We start from the raw sequence: 19,387 nt of genomic DNA, 5'->3' as shown, positions 1-19,387 counted from the left end.
CCCCCAACTTCCCCCTTCCAACTTCCCCTCTCCCTCCTCCCCTCACACACAGACAGACATCAGCCGTCTAATTTTGTGTTGTGTGTCGACCATTGGCAATATTGTGAGTTCTCCCCTCTTTTTTGCCTTTTTTTTCACCAATGACAAAGCAAAGTTTTTCCATCTCGGGGACCACTAAGTAGTGCTGTGATGGGTATTGTGTTCCGTCCTGTATGTGAAGTCCCTGTGAGTTTACTCTGTGGAGCCTTCAAACCTCAAACGATCATCAAGAGAGCAGGAAGTTTAGAGGTGTCTTTTTTTAAGATGGGAAATCTTTCTTGAAAAACGTATATCTTTTTTCATAATATTCAACTTTGAGTATATTTGACTTTTTCGTTAGTTCTAACTGATTTTTAAGGGCAGAAGCTAGTATATCTCTAGAGTTTTTTAACAAATTCTTTTTTAGACTTCTGTTTTTTGGGTTGTTGTTTTTAAAAAATCTTGATTCTTAGTTTGGTATCGGCTTCATTACTTGCCATCAATTTTATATCCAGCTGACTGCCTCTTGCTTTTTTTTGAGGTTTTAAGGCTTTTAATAATAATCTTATTGGGGCTTAATTTGAGGGTAACTTAAACAATAACTTATTTGAGCTGTGTTGCACATTTTTGTGCCATTTCACTCATGTCGGAAATCAAATTCCACTCATCAAATGAAGTCATCACTGTAGCTAGGATGATGATTGTATAAATGTCATGCAGCATCTTCCTGCTGTTTTGTTCCCCGATGTTGTTGCTGCTGTTTCTTGTTGCCTTGTTGCTATCCTAGAATTACAAAGTTCTTCTATCTGCTCAGAACCTAGTTTTGAGAAATTTGACGTTACAAATTTTGAGTTTCACAACATGTCAGAATGTCAAGCTTTATCGAATGCAATTATTTGAATATCTTGATAATGACTCCAAGTAATCTTACGATTTTGATGGGTAAGATGGAACATTTGGTTTCTGACATCATAGTCTTAGTTACTCAAAACTGTCAAAAATGTCAGGAAGAACTTTGTAATTGTAGCATTGTGGGAACTGTCAGGGGGTCGGCCACCCAGTCCTTTGCTAAATTCGTACATAACTAGCACACATACGTGATAGTTTCGTGTCAAAGTATGAAGATGATGCCATCTTCTTTTACCTAAGATATATTGAGTAATGCTCTCATTGTGCGACTTGGAAAAAATTGAATGCTAACTTTGTGTACAGCAGAGGTGCTGATTTTCCGGATAAATTGGAAAATCATATTTCTGAAACTGTGCAGGTTTTGCGAGAGATTGGTATTTCTGAAACTGTCCAGATTTTGTCTGACTTCCTGATAGTAGATGTATTTGACAGTTTGATTAATAAATTTTGAGTCCCCTCATACATGTTTCTACGGGGTTTGAAAAAGTCCGGATTTTTTTGTAGCCGGTTGGCACCTCTGGTACATTGAAGTCAAGAGACATTGGAAGGTCATTCACAACAAATTGTACATTATGAGTTGGAATGTAAAGAATGTCACAGTAACAGCTATCAGTTTTCATGAGTCACATTGTGAACTAAGATGATAGAACCGAATGAGATCTAGGTCTTGTCTGTTTCTCCAGTGTTCTCCGCAAGGTATTGTCTCCTGTACAGTGTAGTACAGGGTGTTTTGAAAAAAAAGAGGACCCACTTAAAGGGCAATAACTTGGTCATCAGTGCACTGATTTTAATAAAACTTTCAACAAGTAAATTTCAACCAGGGGAACATCAAGTTTGTAAATATAACAAAAATCCATCAATGCCTTCAAGAAATAAAAAGTTTTTAAAAATTTCAACTAAAATGAGGTTAAATGCAAAAATTTCGCTTCATAAAAGCATTCAGCTTACAACCGGTTTTGGTTTCAAGAAAAAGACCATAAAATAGCTACAGTCACATCAGATGGATATCTCACCATGCTGAGAAATTTTTGGAAGAGAAGTTTGGAGAGGAGAAGGGGTTATGCGGTAGAGGTCTGTTTCCAGTGGGATGGGGCCACCCCCCCCCCCCCCAACAAAAAGGGGGACAAAAAAAACCCCCCCCCCCCAATGTCTTTAGTGTTCCTTGTATGGTTGTAACAAAGGTTTAGGGAATGCCTTATAAGCGTAAGTTTGCAAATGAATGGTCACCACTTTCACCCAAACTTAAGCATATGCAATTATTATCTTTGGGTTTTTTTGACTGACTGAGTCTTTGGAAACAAGCCTCAAATGATCGAACAGTTGAAACTCAATGTTGAACAGTATGTCCAAAGAATCGACCCACGAATATACTACGAGGTTATTTCCAGTGGCTTATTGGAATTTGCATGGAGAAAAATGGTCAACACCTGGAGATTTAAATAGTCCTCACCTCCCTGAGTGTACTAGGCAATATAATTTTTTATAAATTTGTTCTTCAGTGCAAAAATAATGACCTCTCAAAATATAACTATGAGGCTGATTTTTAAGAAGTTGCGAAGTTTTGCGTTTTAATCAGTTTTGGTTGAAATTTTAAAACTTAATATTGTTCTAACTTGGCAGTTGATTTATTTCATACTCATAAATATAATATCCCCCTGGTTGAATTTTACTTCTTCAAAGATTCGTTGAAATAGGTGTAAAGATGACTGAGTTTTTGGTCTTTAATTGGGTCCTCTTTTTTTTTAGGTACCCTGTACTTGGACACATGATCAGGTTCAACTGTAGTGCTCAATACTGCTTTTGTTTCATATCCCAAAACTTTGGTGTTGGAACTGAACTTAAGAAAGATATATCTGTTCTCTTTTGTAACCTTTCAGATCTGTTTGTTGATAGGACTGTACTCCATATTTTGTATGATGTTGCAGATATTGCATCGTTTTTAGCCTTACACCACAAAAGCCTTTATCCTGTATTCAATAAGCAAATATGCCATCATTATGGAAATGTCAAGCTTTGTACCTGTAGTCTTGTAGTGTCATTTTTGTATTTCATCAGTCAAGGATATAGATCTTTGTAGCGACAACCTTTAGTCTCATAATGTTCTTGGTCACTGTTCTAGAATTATAATCTATCATTCTCAAAGCAAGTCTGTTTTGAGTTTGAATGGGGGAAAAAAATATGAAAAAAACAAAAACGAAAGCACTCAAACGTACACCCCATGGTTTTGTCCCGCATTATTTACTCGGCTCTTCTTTTAGCTTTTCATACATTGTCTTTGTTCCCTGATGTCTTAAAAGTCTTCCCTTGAAGCCTTTGTCATTTTGTCAGAAGTTGCAAAGTGAATACGCGTATCTGCCTTGTTTATTCCAATGTAGAAGCCGTGTAATTTGGCACTGTCTCTGACAAGGAGATGACTCATACCTGGAAAAATGGCGGAATTGCTTGCATGTCTGTTTACCTTTGTTAAATCCATTTATATAATTATTTTGATTGTGTCATCTTAGGAACAGATGTTCTCGCGGCTTCTCATCAGCTCGATGTGATTTGCTCTGCTTTAAGAATATTTTTTCTACACCATTCTTACTTGAGATTGCTAAAAGCAAGTGAAAGCATGTTGAGGTGAAGCTGTATATTTTTGACATAGTCCTTCAAGTTAAATTACTATCTTATACTACGCCTCTACAATGAAAGATCTCTCCGTCCAATGTTCTCCATATTGTTTTGATCATTATATTATACCTCTGCCTTTGGCAAAATATTTTGTAGAAGTGTTACAAAATGGCCTTTTGATATCTGATGGTCTATGCTGATCATGAGCTGAGCATTATGTACCGTTTCTCTTCTGCTTTTGCTGCTTTTTTTGCATTCTTGTATTATTATATTTGTACACATTGTATTTGCATATTTTGCATTCTTTGCAATCCGTAGACTCACTTGGTTTTGATCACAATTGCACAGTAGGTGTAATCTATTGAGCTGAAGCTGGACATCACTTAATGAGTTTTGTCTGGAAAAATCCAATAGGCCTACTGTGTCGCATCCTTATGATTCGTTTGAGGTAAAAGTTCCCTTTAATTCCCTGTTAAAACTGCCCACCTTATTTTACTATGTTCTGTATTTTTGGACACTTGATTTTTTTGCTTGTTGCCCTTTTTGTTGCTTTAACTTAATTGCAATATATTTAATATAATACATTATTTCCTCTGTAGTGATATTTAGAACTGCATCAATGTTTCAATCTGGATTCGTAGATGCATGCTCAATATTTTTGTTGTGGTAAATTTTTTATAAAGTTTTGATGCCCTTTGTGCTTTTTTTGGTCAAGAATGCTTTCTTTCTTTTTATTTCTTTGTTAATTTTGTTTACCCCTCTTTAGTTTGTTTGAAAATTTATACTTGTTTTGTGGTTTTATTTTAGTTGTCATGTGACCGATCTTTGTTGTTCAAGGCCCTTAAGAGATAGATCTTCATGAGTTTGATAAGTCTATGATTTGTCTGTAAGTTTTGACTGTTTAAAGCTGATGGGGAAATATTTGGGAACTGATCCTTTGTTTTTCTTGAATGCTCCGTTTACTTTTGACTGATCTCTGTTGTTCTAATGGTCTTGCTTCCTTTTGCTTTTGTTGCTCCGGCTCATATATATTTAGTGCGCTCTTTGATTCTGCGTTACTCACCCTCCCTTGGCTACAAACTGAGACACGTACCATTCCTAAACCAGCTGACCAGTTGAATTTGTGGACACACCAAAACTAAAACAGTAATAAATGTATCTTTTGCATCTATAGTGTCAATTCATCCAAGTTTCGTTTTGGTAGACATGAGTGAGTACGTCAGAATAACTTTTCCAGGTTTGATGAGACTTTTTCAACGAATTCAAATAACAATTACACCTCTTTAACTTTAAGTTTAAGTACTTGAGGCTTAGATCAGAATTTGTTGGGGTTTCTTCCCTTGTGGATATTCTGATCCAGGGAGTTACACAAAAATCGTCATGTATTTAGATCAAATAATATCTCAAAGAATAGGTGCATCATACACTGAAATGTCAGGAAATTAATTAATTAAAATAAAAAAATTTTTTAGGCAGTTTAAAATCTGTGTGGACATAACATAAAGAAGCCAATAATTTTTTCTTCATAAAATTTTTAAAAAATCAGATGTCAAATTCAATCCCTTCTTGATGAGAAATTTTTCAAGAAATTACAAACTCCATCTAATAACATTATTTACAACTATAAAGAAATAGCCACAGCCAATTGGAGGAGAAAGTGTTCATTTAACACTTAAGGGTATTTTTAAAAACTGGAATTGTTCACCTAATGGAAAGTTAACGCCACGTAGGCCTACGCGCAACAACAAAAATCTACTCTTTTTCTTTATGCAATATAACACGGGTAGGTCAAACACAGATGACTCAAAATCTCGCATCCGTCGAACTGTTCTTGCAGTCCTTTTTTTTTTTTTCGGGTTTATCTTTGTAAGATATACCTTGAACTACTGTACCGAGGCCGGTCCCGACAAGTTCGAGTGAGCCGTTTTATACTGTACTTGTAAGTCCACAATTTCATAGCTCGTCACTATAAATGTGACATTGTGCTATTGTTTTGCCTCACTGCAAGTTTCTTTAATGTATCTGATGTGTTTCTCTGTTGTAAAGCAAAATCCAAGATGCCTCAGCAATGCAAGCTGTATGTTATTGTCATTTGTCATGTAGTCTGACAAAATGAATTTGACGTCGATGATCACGACTTAGGGAATTTTTGGGTCAAAACTTTAAATGCAGATCTTTACTGTTCAGACTGATTGATTTCTGGAATTAGAAGTAAAAGTACGACCATTTCTTCAATCTCTTTTGTCTCTTTTGTTCTGTTGTTAGACAAAGGATGTAGATCTACCGGGAAGAAACTCTTTTTTTTTCTTTTCAGAAAAGTTTTTTAGAGTCCCTGGCCATTCTTGGAACCTGTCTTGAAGAAAAATAGTCTCTGTAAATGTTCAATCCGCTGACTCTACTCTAAACTTTCACTGAAATTCCTGAGCATCCTCTATGACTGTCAGTGTCAACGACGTGAATTTCTTTTTGGTTGGCTGCATGAGATTTGGCTTTCTTGTTATTACAGTCTCCTGTATGCGCACATTGGTTGGGGTATGTATATGTTTGTTATTTCCGTTGTGCTTGTTGATTTATGCTTTCTCTGTACCGTTGTATGGTTGATTTATGCTTTCTCTGTACCGTTGTATGGTTGATTTATGCTTTCTCTGTACCGTTGTATGGTTGATTTATGCTTTCTCTGTACCGTTGTATGGTTGATTTATGCTTTCTCTGTACCGTTGTATGGTTGATTTATGCTTTCTCTGTACCGTTGTATGGTTGATTTATGCTTTCTCTGTAACTTCTCTTTTCAGATGACCTTTATGTAGATGCTTTTCTTTGAACGCAATGCCATTGATATTAGAAATGCCTTGGATTTCTTATACTCAGGAAGTATGGAATGACTGATGCTATGGACCTTTGATCATAGGTTTTTGAAGATTCGTTCCTAGTGCAGTCAGTGTAAGTGTAGTTTTAATAAAGAGTATTACATCACTTTCAACACAAATAATAGGTCATATAGGTGCTGAAGTTAGAAGTGCTCCCTGAGAGTAACATCAAAAAAAAGAAAAAAAATAGGAGGAGAGATAAGGAGGATATATGTTTGATAGGAGAGAGGGAGCTAACCTCATCAGAGCACGCGCTAACCACCTACAGCACTCCCACCACGCTCCAAAAGGTAGAAGGTTACTTGCAAATAAATATTTTTAACATATGGTGTTTTTTGTTTTTTTTAAATAGTTGGCCCATAGCACACTGCATACGATTAACTTCACAAGAGCTTGTTAGGTCATTACCACACCAGATTTTAAAGGCTAAAGGCAACAGCCAGGAGGACATGATGACATATGTTTGGAAGTTGGATTTCTGAAAAGAACTGGGATGAGTTTTTGAATTATTAATGAATATGTTAATGAATTTCAAGAAGCCAGTTTTCACAAAAGCAGCGTCATTACAGTAAGCAAATTGCATAAAATAACTATAACTGTTTATGCTTGAGAAAACCAGTTAAATTATACTGAGTAAAATGGAAAAATAAATGAAGCCTTTGTGCACACATCACAGACAAGAACATATTCTCAAATATATCTAGTAATTTGTACCAGATTTTTTCAATCTTGATCTGTCATAACACGAAAATTGCTATGGTACATCTGGTAGTCTGTAACTGTAACATATTTTTTCCCCAATTGCATATTTCATGTAAGGTTCAGTCTTTTTTCAAAGCTTCAATGCCGTGACTGAGATAAGAGCTGAAGCTAGGGCATTAGTACATGATTGAATTTAACAGACAAAATCTAACGGTGAACATCATTCCAGTGTTTTTAATCTCAATTGAAGTTTAAGCATGTCTAGTCCAAATTAAACAGTAGCCCTGATGTTATCATTTATTTAAATTTTTTTAAGACTTGGCACTGTGAATTTATGAATATTCCGTGCCTGTTGCAAAAACCTTTGATTTTTTTCAGGGTGAAAACAAAAATCCTCAATTCTTTTTTCTTCTATTTGTTGAGTAACCTCTCTAAACCCAAAAACCTGTGTAGTGAACCAAAGAAAATCCCCGTGGTTCCCCTAGATTTTAGTTTAAGGGGACTTCATTGTGCTGGAGTAAGTAGTAAGACGTGTGTCCATGACATAATATATTATATCTCTTTTGGGTAACACTAACACTCAGTGCAATCGCCTGTATGTATGTATACTGTTGGGGGGCTATAGGTTTGTCAATACTTGTGTTAGTGGGAACTGCATGTATGTGTAGGTGTGCACTGGGTGTATATGTTGTTAGTGTGAACTGCATGTATGTGTCGTTAGTATGTACTGTGTGTATGTGTAGGTGTACTGTGCTGGCTTATTTTACTACCTGCTTGTCTTTCCTCACCTCTGCTGTGATACATTCTTCTACGCTCGGATCTCACAGACAAGTTGCATGGGCTTAGAGTCAGAAAAGTCTGTATGGGTGTAAGGGAGAGGGAGGAAAAGAGAGGGGGGGGGGGGGAGGGAGAGAGGAAGAATGAGAAAGAGGGGGGAGGGAGAGAGAGTATGGGAGGGAGGGAGAATGTGAAAGGTGGGGGTGGGGGTGGAGAAAAAGAGGGCGGGGGACGGGAGAGCGAGAGAGAGAAGGGGTGGGAGATAAGGTATTCTACGTGTGTCTATGTCCGCTAGTTGATTCCTTAGCTACTTTCGCCAGCACCAAAACATCAACTATTTGTTTGAACTTGACTGTCTTCAGCCGACTACTTTCTTTGTATTAGTTCATATAATAGAACTTTCTTCATATTAGTGCATAATATAACAGAACTTTCTTCGTATAAGTTCATATAGAATCTAACAGAACTTTCTTCATATTAGTTCATGATATAACAGAACTTTCTTCGTATTAGTTTATGTCACAGAACTTTCTTCGTATCAGTTCATGTGTGACAGTTTCTTTTTTTAACACATGTGCTGTTGGAATGTAATCCATGCCACATAGAAAGCTGGGCTAGGCTGAGAAGAGAGATAAGAGTATCAGCTACCAAGTGACATGCATTGTGCATACCTCCCCCACCCCCTTCTTTTTTTTTTTTTAAGCAAAGCAGGGTCAGGCGACTCTTGTTCTGAACATTCTTTTACAAAAGATGGAACAACTTGTTCTCGTTTGTGTTTTGAATGTTCTCAGAGAATGAACAACATTGGCTTCAAAGTGTGAAAAATATTGGTCATAATCCTTTATTTTTGACTAATATTCACACTTTTATGTCTGGACTTAGTTCTAAGAATAAATGACTGTGATAAACTGCATAATACTTGTAATTGTTTTTGTCCACATCTTTGCTGGGCCTGCTCAGTTGAGTTGCTTGAGAGGTGAGCAGATGACACAACTTTGTCCCTTTTTTTCAGTAACTGTAGTTTTACAGCACTTGCAACACAATTAGGTCGCATAAGTGGGGAGGATTAGAAGTGTTACAAGAGAGAAACAAACACAAGAAAGAAGAAGGAGAGATACTGATGATCAATGTTTGATAGGAAAGAAGGAGCAAACCACACCAGAGCACCTACCAACCACCCACAACTTTTTTGTCACTGTGAAAATGTGACTTGGGTTATGTTGGGAAACTTGACATCAAAGGTTTTACCTAGATCAAAACACTTCTCTTTGACCTACGTAGTAAAAAAGTTCTTTGCATAATTTATTACTTTTGAGATTGTCGTGTTGTCTGCTCACCTTTAGATCAAGGCAGACTGAGGCGAGGGGAATAAGGTCTACCTACCAGATTAATTACACATGGCAAATGTATGTGATGCTTACCACTTGAAATTCTGCAATTTTAAAGTAACGAAACTACCCAAGCATCAAAGTGTATTGCCATGCTTTGCAGACAGTTTCAGATGGTGTACAATTATGTGACAGATAATTTTTGTACTAAGTGACAGTGTTTTGGGAAAATAACACCGCAAATTTAGACCACAAAGCAGACCCAGTATCTATAAAAAAATTTCTTTAGTATTTATACACATAATAACGCAAGTGATGTATTGCAGACACTTTTTGTTTTTACACTGTTTAACATGACTCTACCCCAACATTTGGACAAATCCATATATATATATGTGTGAGGCATTGAGGTGAAATCAGGCGCTCATCAAAAACAATTATATGAGAAACAGGCATGTTTCTGTTCATCAGTTTTTTTTAATCAATATCAATTTAAAGAATTTTTTTGGCTCAACCCCTTGTATGTCCATTTAAAATCCCATTTCTCTGTGAATTTTACTGAAAAACGTTGGTTATGACACAATAAATAGTTTTGGAAAGTCACCAAAGATTGGCGTCTATTAGCTCGCTAATTTTCCCTCTGACATTAGGTGACCCCCGCCTCCTTCAATCACAAATATCTCGATTTCTATTCAAGATGGTTGAGTATTTTTTTCATCAAAAGACAGACAAACAGCAGGCTTTCAGATCACACCAATAACTTCATTTGCTCAAAAATTGATGAGCGCCCGATTCCACCGCGTCGTCTCACACATATAAATGACGTTTCATTCTTTTACAATCTTTGCCCGTCAGCAAGCTGGTGAAGAGACCTGTATTCCCTACATGTATGCCTATGAAGTCGTACCTTGTCAAGCATCTCATGTATGGCTGATTGCCCTTTCTTTTTTTTTCCCCCCGAACTTATTGTACATGACATATTTTGTATAAATTAAATATATGAGAAACAAATGCCATGTGTGCCAAATGTAGACAGTATGGATGTTGGATTGAATGTGAGTATCTGGAGTGAAAGTGTTGAAAGTATTATATTATAGAAATGAACTGTTTAGTCTCTCTCAAATTGTATTTTATGATCAGTCTCTGATTTGAGCCATGCAAACTATTTCAAATCAGATTTTGAGTGAGAAATTTCTACCTAATAAAGTTTTGATACCAAAATATCAGCATTAAATTAGTTTGTTCTCTTCAATTTCACTTGATCGGGATATTTGCCCTTCTGTCTGTTTACATGTGCTTATGCTTTTATAACTTTGCAGTGCCACCAGCAAAATTCACACTTGCCCACAGTTAATTTTTTAGGGTGTTTTACAGCCCTGGAAACTGTATAAGGTCATATGTGCACTGTATGCTTCCCGGGAAGCTGAGAATGTTTCGGAGTGTTCTATGGTCTGCTGGGGTAATAATATAGTGTAAAAGCGCATAGAGCCTGCTGTTGAGCGGGGATATGCGCTATACAAATGCTATCTATTATTATTATTATTATATGTGTGCATGGAGCTTATTTCTGTTGAGAATGAACCAACGTCTGTGGTCTAGGGTTTGGGTGCTTTGCCGTCGCAAGCAGAGATCAGAAATCCATTAACACGTTGGGAGAATTTTCATTGAGTATGTCAGTCTTTCTGGTGGGACGTTGTTGTATCCCACTCAGCCCAGTTATGCCCTGACAGGCAGGAGTCAAAGTTCCACTCATAAATGATCTAAATTGTGTCAATAGGGGCATTAAAAAAATACCTACCGTAACCCTACCAGTACAACATCGGGTCAAAGTGACCCAACCCCCTGTATTATCTGTTATATATTTGGCAACTTGGAAACACAGGTGTCACTTTTCCCATAAAACTACAACAGCTACAGAGTTGAAAGTTGGCAAGTACCTGCAAAAAGATAGGTCCCCATGACGGAGCCCAATTTTTTATTTATTCATTTCCTGAATTTATAAAAATATATTTTACAAAAAGTTCCCGCCCTTCTTTGGCCTTTGTGATTATTCCATTGAGAAATGAAACAACTCTGCGTAGCTGCCCTTCACTGTGGAAGTGATATTTCACGAGGCACATTTGATTTTGAGAGTATAGATCTAGACCTTCTAATTTTTTGCATCTCTCAAGATGTATTGCTCCATTCCAGTAGAGTATAAATATAGTAGGCCAATGACTTTCAGTTGATGTCAATACACCGATCATTCCTTTCATTGAAAAGCGGCCCAGCCAGTTTATAATAATATCATAAAAACTAAAAGCCTAAACCAACGCTCTTTTAGTTATGCTTTTGTCAACTATTTTTACAAACAATATCGCAATTTGACAGGTTTCATACAAAACCAAGCAGAAAAAGTTTGACGGGTAAAGATGACACTATGCTTGTACATGTACAGGGTCGGGTCATTTTGACCCTTACCATCTCAGTGCTAACAACATGAATATAATTTCATCGAACCTTGTTTTTGATCTCAAGTTTGGTGAAAAAATTATCAGGTGTGCATTTACTCGCAATCATATTTTGAAACATTACAACCATCTTCGGTTTGATGACAAATCATCCAGAAATCAAAGACGAGAACAAAATCTTTTTGTCCCAATTCGTGACTTGTGGGAGAAATTTCTTACGACCCTAAAAAGGCACCATGTTCCAGGCTTGTCGGTCATAGTAGACGAGCAACTAGTCCCTTGGAGAGGCAGGAGAAGTTTCTTACAGTACCTACCTTCCAAGCCTGTCAAGCATGGTTTGAAAATCTTCTGGGTCCTAGACTGAGATATTTTTGAAAACAGAGCAGTGCTAGTAAGTCTAATTTGTTACGGTACTAAATTATCCCTGTACTTAACCTCCCAAACCCATGCCTTTGTTTTTGGCAATAAATAATTGAAACCTAAAAGAAACTTGATGTTTTAAAGTTTTAAAGTTAATTTAAGCTCTGAAACAATAAAATGTCAAAATCCTGATACTGATACCAGTACTTTATTTTTCTATGGCTTTGAAAAATTGTTATTTGGTAATTGTTAAATCAGCTGTACAGGTACTAATTTCTTGTTGAATTTGTTCAGTTCATCAGTTGTATAGTATACAAGTAGGTATATCATGTACAGTCTGCCCACACTTTTTAAATAAAACCCCCCCCCCCGGCATTCTTAGACCAAAAGTGGATCTGTGAAAAACATAAGTTGAACGGGAGGAAAAAAGCTGAAAGCTTTCAGTACTTTCTAAAATCCAAACAAAAATCTACGAAAAAAAAGTAAAATGCATACCAAAATGTTGAATCCATATTCTTCACTTTTATTTTTTCCACATTTATTGCCCATTGTGTATACAGAACAAGAAAACAATCTGCTATACATTTAACAGTAGGTTGTGTTTTTTTTCAGTATAGGTTATGCCACATAATCACACTCCACAACATTCAATCACACTCCACAACATTCAATCACACACATATATACGGTATGTCAGTTCACTGAACCAAAAAAGTAATCACCATATCAATCATATGGTAGAGGGGGTGTCTTAGAAGAAAAAAAGGACCCACTTAAAGGACAATATCTCGGTCACTAGAGCACGCCCAATAGCCTTGAGCTCCGCTGGAGACGCATCGGCCGATAGCATTTCATTTCTGTTGAGGCAGCACAAATGAAAGTATCCCAGGGAACAAACTTTTGTTTGACATAGCTTAGCTCACAGATTTCATGAGAGTCGACGATGAGTTCATAGTTCACGTATGAGTGGGCATAAAATCTCACAGACTTTGTGATAGTCAATGATGAGTTCATGTATAAGTGGGGACAAAATCTCACAGACTTCATGATAGTCGATGATGAGTTCATGTATAAGTGGGGACAAAATCTCACAGACTTCCCTCTGGTACCCCCATTTACTGGTCAAACAAAGATGAATTTTGACACTCAGGACCCAAATGTCACAACACCATTTAGCCTGTTCATCACACCAGCTATGATAAAGCTTTTCAAAGCTGAGATGAACAGGTATGTCAGGCAGACTAATGGAGAGAAAGAAAGAAGTAATCAGAGCTCCCACTCTTCCGTATTTTTACGGAAATCCGTACTTGCCGCCTTGACCGCCCCAACTCCATCCGTAAAAAATTTCGATCGCGCAGGCCAAACTGATTTTCCGTAACAATTGGTCCGTACCTGCCTCCATAAGAAAAGCTTGGATGTTAATTACGGAAATTCAGCATCAAAACATGCCAGGTTGTGTATTTCGTTCACTCGGCCATTGTCTCTCTATACAACTTCCGTTGCGGATTGGTCAGCAGTACATTTTCACTTAGCCTACAAATCGGCAAAAATCTGGCTTGTCGCTTTTGGTCGCCATGGTGAATTTCGTTTAACTTTACGCAAAGAGGGTATTGTAAAATAACTCTTTGGACTTCATGTGACTTCGTTCAAGTGACTTTATGTGACCACTATCGCCTTCCTTTTACACCAAAGTACTGTGTATTCTCTCATTCTTCGGAGATCTACAGTGGCTGGAATTTCTGTGTGTTAAATTAAAAAAGATGATGAGTGATTTGAATTTGAGAATAGATTTAGATCTAGATCTAGATTACTATAAATAAAATTCCCATGAGAATGAAAGTGAATCTGCTGGAGCTAGAAACTACATTGTCAGTATGAGAATTCTACGTGAGCAAGATAAGGCCACTGTGAAAGAAATAAACCAAAAAATCAAGAATAAGTGGTCATGGAAATGGTGCTCCGAGGTTGTGACACTCGAACGCGAAAATGGAGGAAAATTGGAGTACACCCTGGGTGAGTGTATTGTTTAGACTGATGTTCCCGGATTTGTCTATTGTCAATGGTGTGATGATAAATTGAATTATAGTGGCAATGGAAAGGGAAACTTGCTCAAACATTGTCGGCAAGGGAAACACAAGTCTCACGTGAAGACACGAGCTTCAAACTACACTCTTGGAGGCATGTTCAGCCGACATAATTCCTTGTCTGCTGAAATAGATAGTGTGCCCGCTAAGACAAAAAAATTTTCTCTACCTTTTTGACTAATCGAAAGAGTAGTGGTCAGACAGTTGCCCCGACTGAAGTATCAAGTTCAGCTCCAGGGAAACCCTTAATCCCTCTTATTGACAGAACTGCGAACATGGAAGCTATGATTCTTGCTTATTTGGCAGAGAACTCCCTTCCCCTCTCCCTCAGTAGTTCCCTTGTTGAGCTTATTACTGAATGCTCAAGAGATTCCCAAGCCCTTGCAGGAGTTTCCCTGTCCAAAACAAGAGCCTCCTACAAGACCCAGTATGGCATTGGTAAAACTCTGTCAGAAGAGACACTACAGATGATGAGAAGTCGACCTTTTTCTCTGTCTGCAGACGAAAGTACAACATGCCATGGCAAACGAGTGCTAATAGTTAGAGTGTGCGTCAACTAGGAAGACACACCACTTGTTGAACATTTGGCATCTGTTGAATTAGAGAAAGTTGATGCAGAGTCTATTTTTACTGCAATTACTTCTGTTATCAAGGAAAATGCAATTCCCTGGTCAAACCTAGTGTCTGCCCATTTCGATAGTTGTGATGTCATGAGAGGCTGCAAAAAAGGTGTGGAGGCTAGGCTCAGGGAGAAAGTGCCTCATCTGTTAGATATAGATGGTGGTTCCTGACATTCATAATGTTGTCAAATCTTTCTGTAAGCCTTTTGGCTCCTGGGTGGAAGTGCTATTCACTGACCTCCACATGGACTTCAAATATCAATAGAAGAAATTCATGGCCCAACTATGCCGCCTTGGAGGAGTTCGGTTCACCATCCCACAGCGATTTATTAACCATGGGTGGCTTTCTGCTTATGACAGAGCACTGGACACATCGCGACTTCTCGAGATGTATGCCTTGCTTTATTGGGCCTATATTCCTGTTCATCAGCAAGGTGTGTACGGAGGTGTGTTTGAATTGTTGCTCAACAAACTTCCAACTGACAAGGCTAGGCAAAGAGCCCTTCAAATTGTGAGTGTTTTATGTGGTAAAGCCAAGACGCAAACTACAGAAGGAAAGGCAAGAAAGATCAGAATAATAGAACACTTGTTTGAGCATCAAACAAAAACACTTGTCATTTTGAATTTATACATGAATATACTTCAAATTTTTAAGGAATACTTCACAAAGTCCCAGAAAAAGGACACTCTTATTCACAGGCTGTCGTCAGAGCAACAAAAGATGACAAGAACATTTCTTGCATGTTTTGTGAAAAGCTCATTTATAAACGGAATGTCTGCCACAACCTTGTCAAAATTTCCGCTGACAGAAGATGGCTTTCTTGACAGAAATAATATATTTGTTAGTACCACTGCCCATCAAATCTTCAGCACTTGCCAAGATTAAAAAAAACTTGTAAGGTCGCTGTACAATACTCTGTTTGAAGCCTACGCCAAAGCTGGCTCTTTACTCGTTCATAAGCTGCCCCTGAACAGCTGTGATTTGCAGACTCTGACAGCTCTAGATCCATCGATACTGCCAACACAAAACAAATTGAATGCCCTCATTAGTAAGTTTACATTTTTATTTTCTGAAGAGGAGATGGAGAGTGTAACAAGAGAAGCAACTGCTTTCAGTGTGGATTTCAGTTTGGAAGGGTGGGCTTCCCATCTATGATGGAGTATATGTCGTCAGTTGGTGGAGTTACTGTTCAGTAAACCAATATATCCGCTGCTGACAAAGATTGCTAGCGCAGCTTTCAGCTGTTTTCACAGCCCTCAAGTTAATAGCTCCTTCAACCTTATGAAAGATGTCTTAGACAACAAGGCTGGCTCAATGAGCATTAAAGTTAAAGTCTTTAGTAGCTGCCAGTCAATTAAATACTTCCTACTGTCTAGGAACAAAACATCTGTTGAAGTTTTCAAGAGGCAAGAAATTTTACACTCTGAGGTGAAACCAGCTTTAGTGCAAAATATGTGTTCTGCTTGCAAAGACTACAAGCAGGAGTTGAAAACAGCACAAAACACACGTAAAAGTGAACTTGCTTCAGTGTCGCTCTAGAAAGTCTCAGTGAATCTACAGTTGCATGCAGCTGCCAAGAAAGTCATGGAAAAGGCTCTGAAAATGTCCGTGACAAAACATCGGAGGGGGTGTAATAGAAAGACATTAACACCTCTTCCGTCTGATTCCAAGAAGAGGAACGCGCAGTCATAAAGGTCCTGCACAACCCACTCTACCCATAACGCCTGCATACATGTAAAGGCTGCAGAAAGAGTCAGGAGCCCAGAGGAGGGGGCAAAGGAGGTGAGGGAGACGAAAGCAGATGATAGAGCATTGGTATAGAACATGAAAGGAGGTGAAAGGAGACAATTTTAGAGAAGAATATTTTTCTGCCGCTACCCAGATTTGAAAACGGGACCTTTGAATGAGAGTCGAACACCCTAACCAAAAGTTTACAAATGAATGGTCACCAAACTCCTCCAAACTTGAACCAATTAAATTATTACCTTAGGGGTGTTTATGACAGACAAGAGTCTACGAAAACAAGATACAAACGATCGAACAGTTGAAACTCCATGTTGAACAGGACATCCAAAGAGTTGACCCTAAAAGGCATGCCACTAGTTGTTATAAATTTCCAGTGCCGTACTGGAGCTTGTATGGAGAGAATGGTAAATCCCTAGAGATTTAAATAACCATCACCGCCCTGAATTTATTTAGCAATCTAATTTTTTGAATAATTCCTTCTTCAATGCGTAAATAAGGACTATTTCAAATAGATCAGTATTGTTGATTTGTAAGACATTGCAGAGTATTGCGTTTCACTCAATTGTGACGGAAATTTTTTTTAAAACTTGATTTTTTTAAAACAACATGGCGGTTGATTTTTTTCATTTTGACTAATGTAATGTCCCTCTGGTTGAACTTCATTTCTTCAAAGTATCGTTGAAATTGGTCAAAAGATGACCGAGTTATTGCTCTTTAAATAGGTCCTCTTTTTTTTTTAGACACTCAGAATCATAACACTGTTATACACAACTCAATCAACTTGTATGTGTAAACACATAATCAAAAACAATAATGTTATAACAATCTGCCACATAAACCTCCATTCACTCACATACAAACATAGCCTGCGTGATATCACAAACATTCGCTGTACAGTACACACTTATCCACCCTCAGCAACGACACTCTCGATCATAAAAATCATCTCCCCTTTCCTTTCCCAGTGTCTTTCCCTCCTCCTTTCCTCTTGGCTCTGGTGTTCTGTCGGAACTTCTGGAAGTTCTGAACCTTGGCCTTTTGTCGACGTTTCTTGAGGATCTGATCCGCGGAGTGCAGCTCTCCCTTGCCCTTTTTGAACTTCATCTTGTTCTGCTTGCTGCTCGTCTCATTCTCCATGCCTCTGGTGTGCCCTAAATAAAAGTAGAAAAGTAACTGTAAGTATTTTACACCCAGTTCAACACAAAATCTAGACGATTCAGGGAGGGGGCTGCTTAGACCCTGCCAGTCAGGGCAAACCAAAATGGAGTGCAGACGAAGATACTTGATTAAAAAAAAAAATTCCCTGTCTGAGAATCAAACCCACATCTTTGGCGTTTAACCATATATGCCAATTGATGTTATTTTATTATTATTGTTATCATGTTGTGTGCCTTTGTTATGTTAAGTGTTTATTACCACTTGCAACACAATTAGGTCACATAAATGCCGAAGACTGTGGAGGTGTTACAGGCAAGTAACAAACACAAAAAAAGGAAGGATTAAGGATGATAGATGTTTGACAGGAAAGAAGGAGCAAACCACACCAGAGCACCCACATACCACCCATGTGTGCCCTATGAAAAAGATAAACAAACAGTATTAGAAAATATGTCTCTCAGAGAAAATGCGCAAAGAAAATTCAGAAAAACCTTTCTAAGACGACTACCCATAGTCAAGGAGAAAAGTGGTCATCTTACACAGGTGGTTCTCTAGGTCAGTGTAATTATGACACAGGAAAAAACACAAAGGGGAATTGGGAAGTGGTAATTTGTACAGGTGATTGTCTTGGATAGATTGTCATTAGAGCAAGTTCGACTGTACTTGAGTTTACTTTGAGCAATAAGAAAAATGTTGGTACAACAGTCATTAAGTTGATTTTGAGCTGGGAAAAAGCAAGACCAACACATAAACTACAAAGAGAAAGCGATGAAAAAGAAACAGGATCTCCAATCACACTTTGAATTTGAGTAAAGAGAAGCATTTTGGCACAATAATGGACATTTAGTCCAAGGAAAGAAATAGTAAGACAGACAGAGACATCAAAGACAAAGAAAAGAAATAGGCCTACCACAGGCATCCTCCACCCACCCACCATCATACTTGAAAAAAGCCCTTGATAGTGCCTGCCCAGAGAGAGAGAGAGAGAGAGAGAGAGAGAGAGAGAGAGGGAGAGAGAAAGAGAGAGAGAGAGAGAGCGGGAGGGACAGAGAGCATAAAGTCTTTACAAATGCCAGACACGCATATCTATATTATAAAGTATACACGCACACACACATACACTTACACTTTCTCTTCCTCATGCCAACAACCGTAAACTTTCCGTCACTGCCTGCTCCCCTCTGTCCACCTCCTCCCTTCTTCATCTTCCCACCACCATCACCGTCGTCATCATCGTCATAGTCTCCCCGCTTGCTCCGATTCCGCCACTCCACATAAGTTTGCTAGGTTAAGGGGAAACACTTTGGAGCAGTATGTTACAAGCTCAGAGCAGAGACGCTTCCAACAGAGCCAGGATAATTCAGAGATGGGACCTGTGACATAACATCCGTCTACGATGAGACAGAGTTAAGGAGAGGATAGGCATGAGAACCCCCAAAATAACCATAGTCCAAGAACCCGTTGAACCGAAGTAGGGTTCTGAACGACATCATTGGCATTGCAGTTGAGCGAAAAACCAGCTGAGTGAACAGAGAACAATTAAAAAGCGAGCAGCTTGTTATTTTTAAGTAGCGACCCATCATCTTGTGTTGTGTAAATGAGTAGGAGCAAATATTGTTCTGCATGAAAGATGTGCATAAAGAGGATCCAGGTTTTCTTGATGGCAGCTGAGAAAAACAGGCTCATGGTTACAATGTCTATTCTAATAACAAAGTACAAAGGTTAAATATTAAGCTACAAGCAATGATTAGTCTATT

At 38.1% G+C, this 19,387-nt stretch overlaps 1 protein-coding gene across 1 annotated transcript in view; it reads right to left on the bottom strand.

Moving 5' to 3' along the window:
- Nucleotides 1-12,523: 12,523 nt before the first annotated feature.
- LOC101860606 (ATP-dependent RNA helicase DDX54) overlaps nucleotides 12,524-19,387 on the bottom strand; it is a 34,023-nt gene continuing 27,159 nt past the window's right edge. Inside the window, exons 19-20 of the mRNA XM_005109042.3 lie at nucleotides 18,757-18,908; nucleotides 12,524-17,623 (exon numbers count right to left, since the gene is read on the bottom strand). Coding sequence (XP_005109099.1) covers nucleotides 17,415-17,623; nucleotides 18,757-18,908 — 361 coding nt within the window. The 3' untranslated portion in view covers nucleotides 12,524-17,414. The remainder of the gene's footprint in view (nucleotides 17,624-18,756; nucleotides 18,909-19,387) is intronic.

This window comes from Aplysia californica, unplaced genomic scaffold, assembly GCF_000002075.1.
Source record: "Aplysia californica isolate F4 #8 unplaced genomic scaffold, AplCal3.0 scaffold00744, whole genome shotgun sequence".
Classification (NCBI taxonomy): domain Eukaryota; kingdom Metazoa; phylum Mollusca; class Gastropoda; order Aplysiida; family Aplysiidae; genus Aplysia; species Aplysia californica.
The sequence above is the reverse complement of the archived record's forward strand: the minus strand, read 5'-3'. Positions and strand labels throughout refer to the sequence as shown.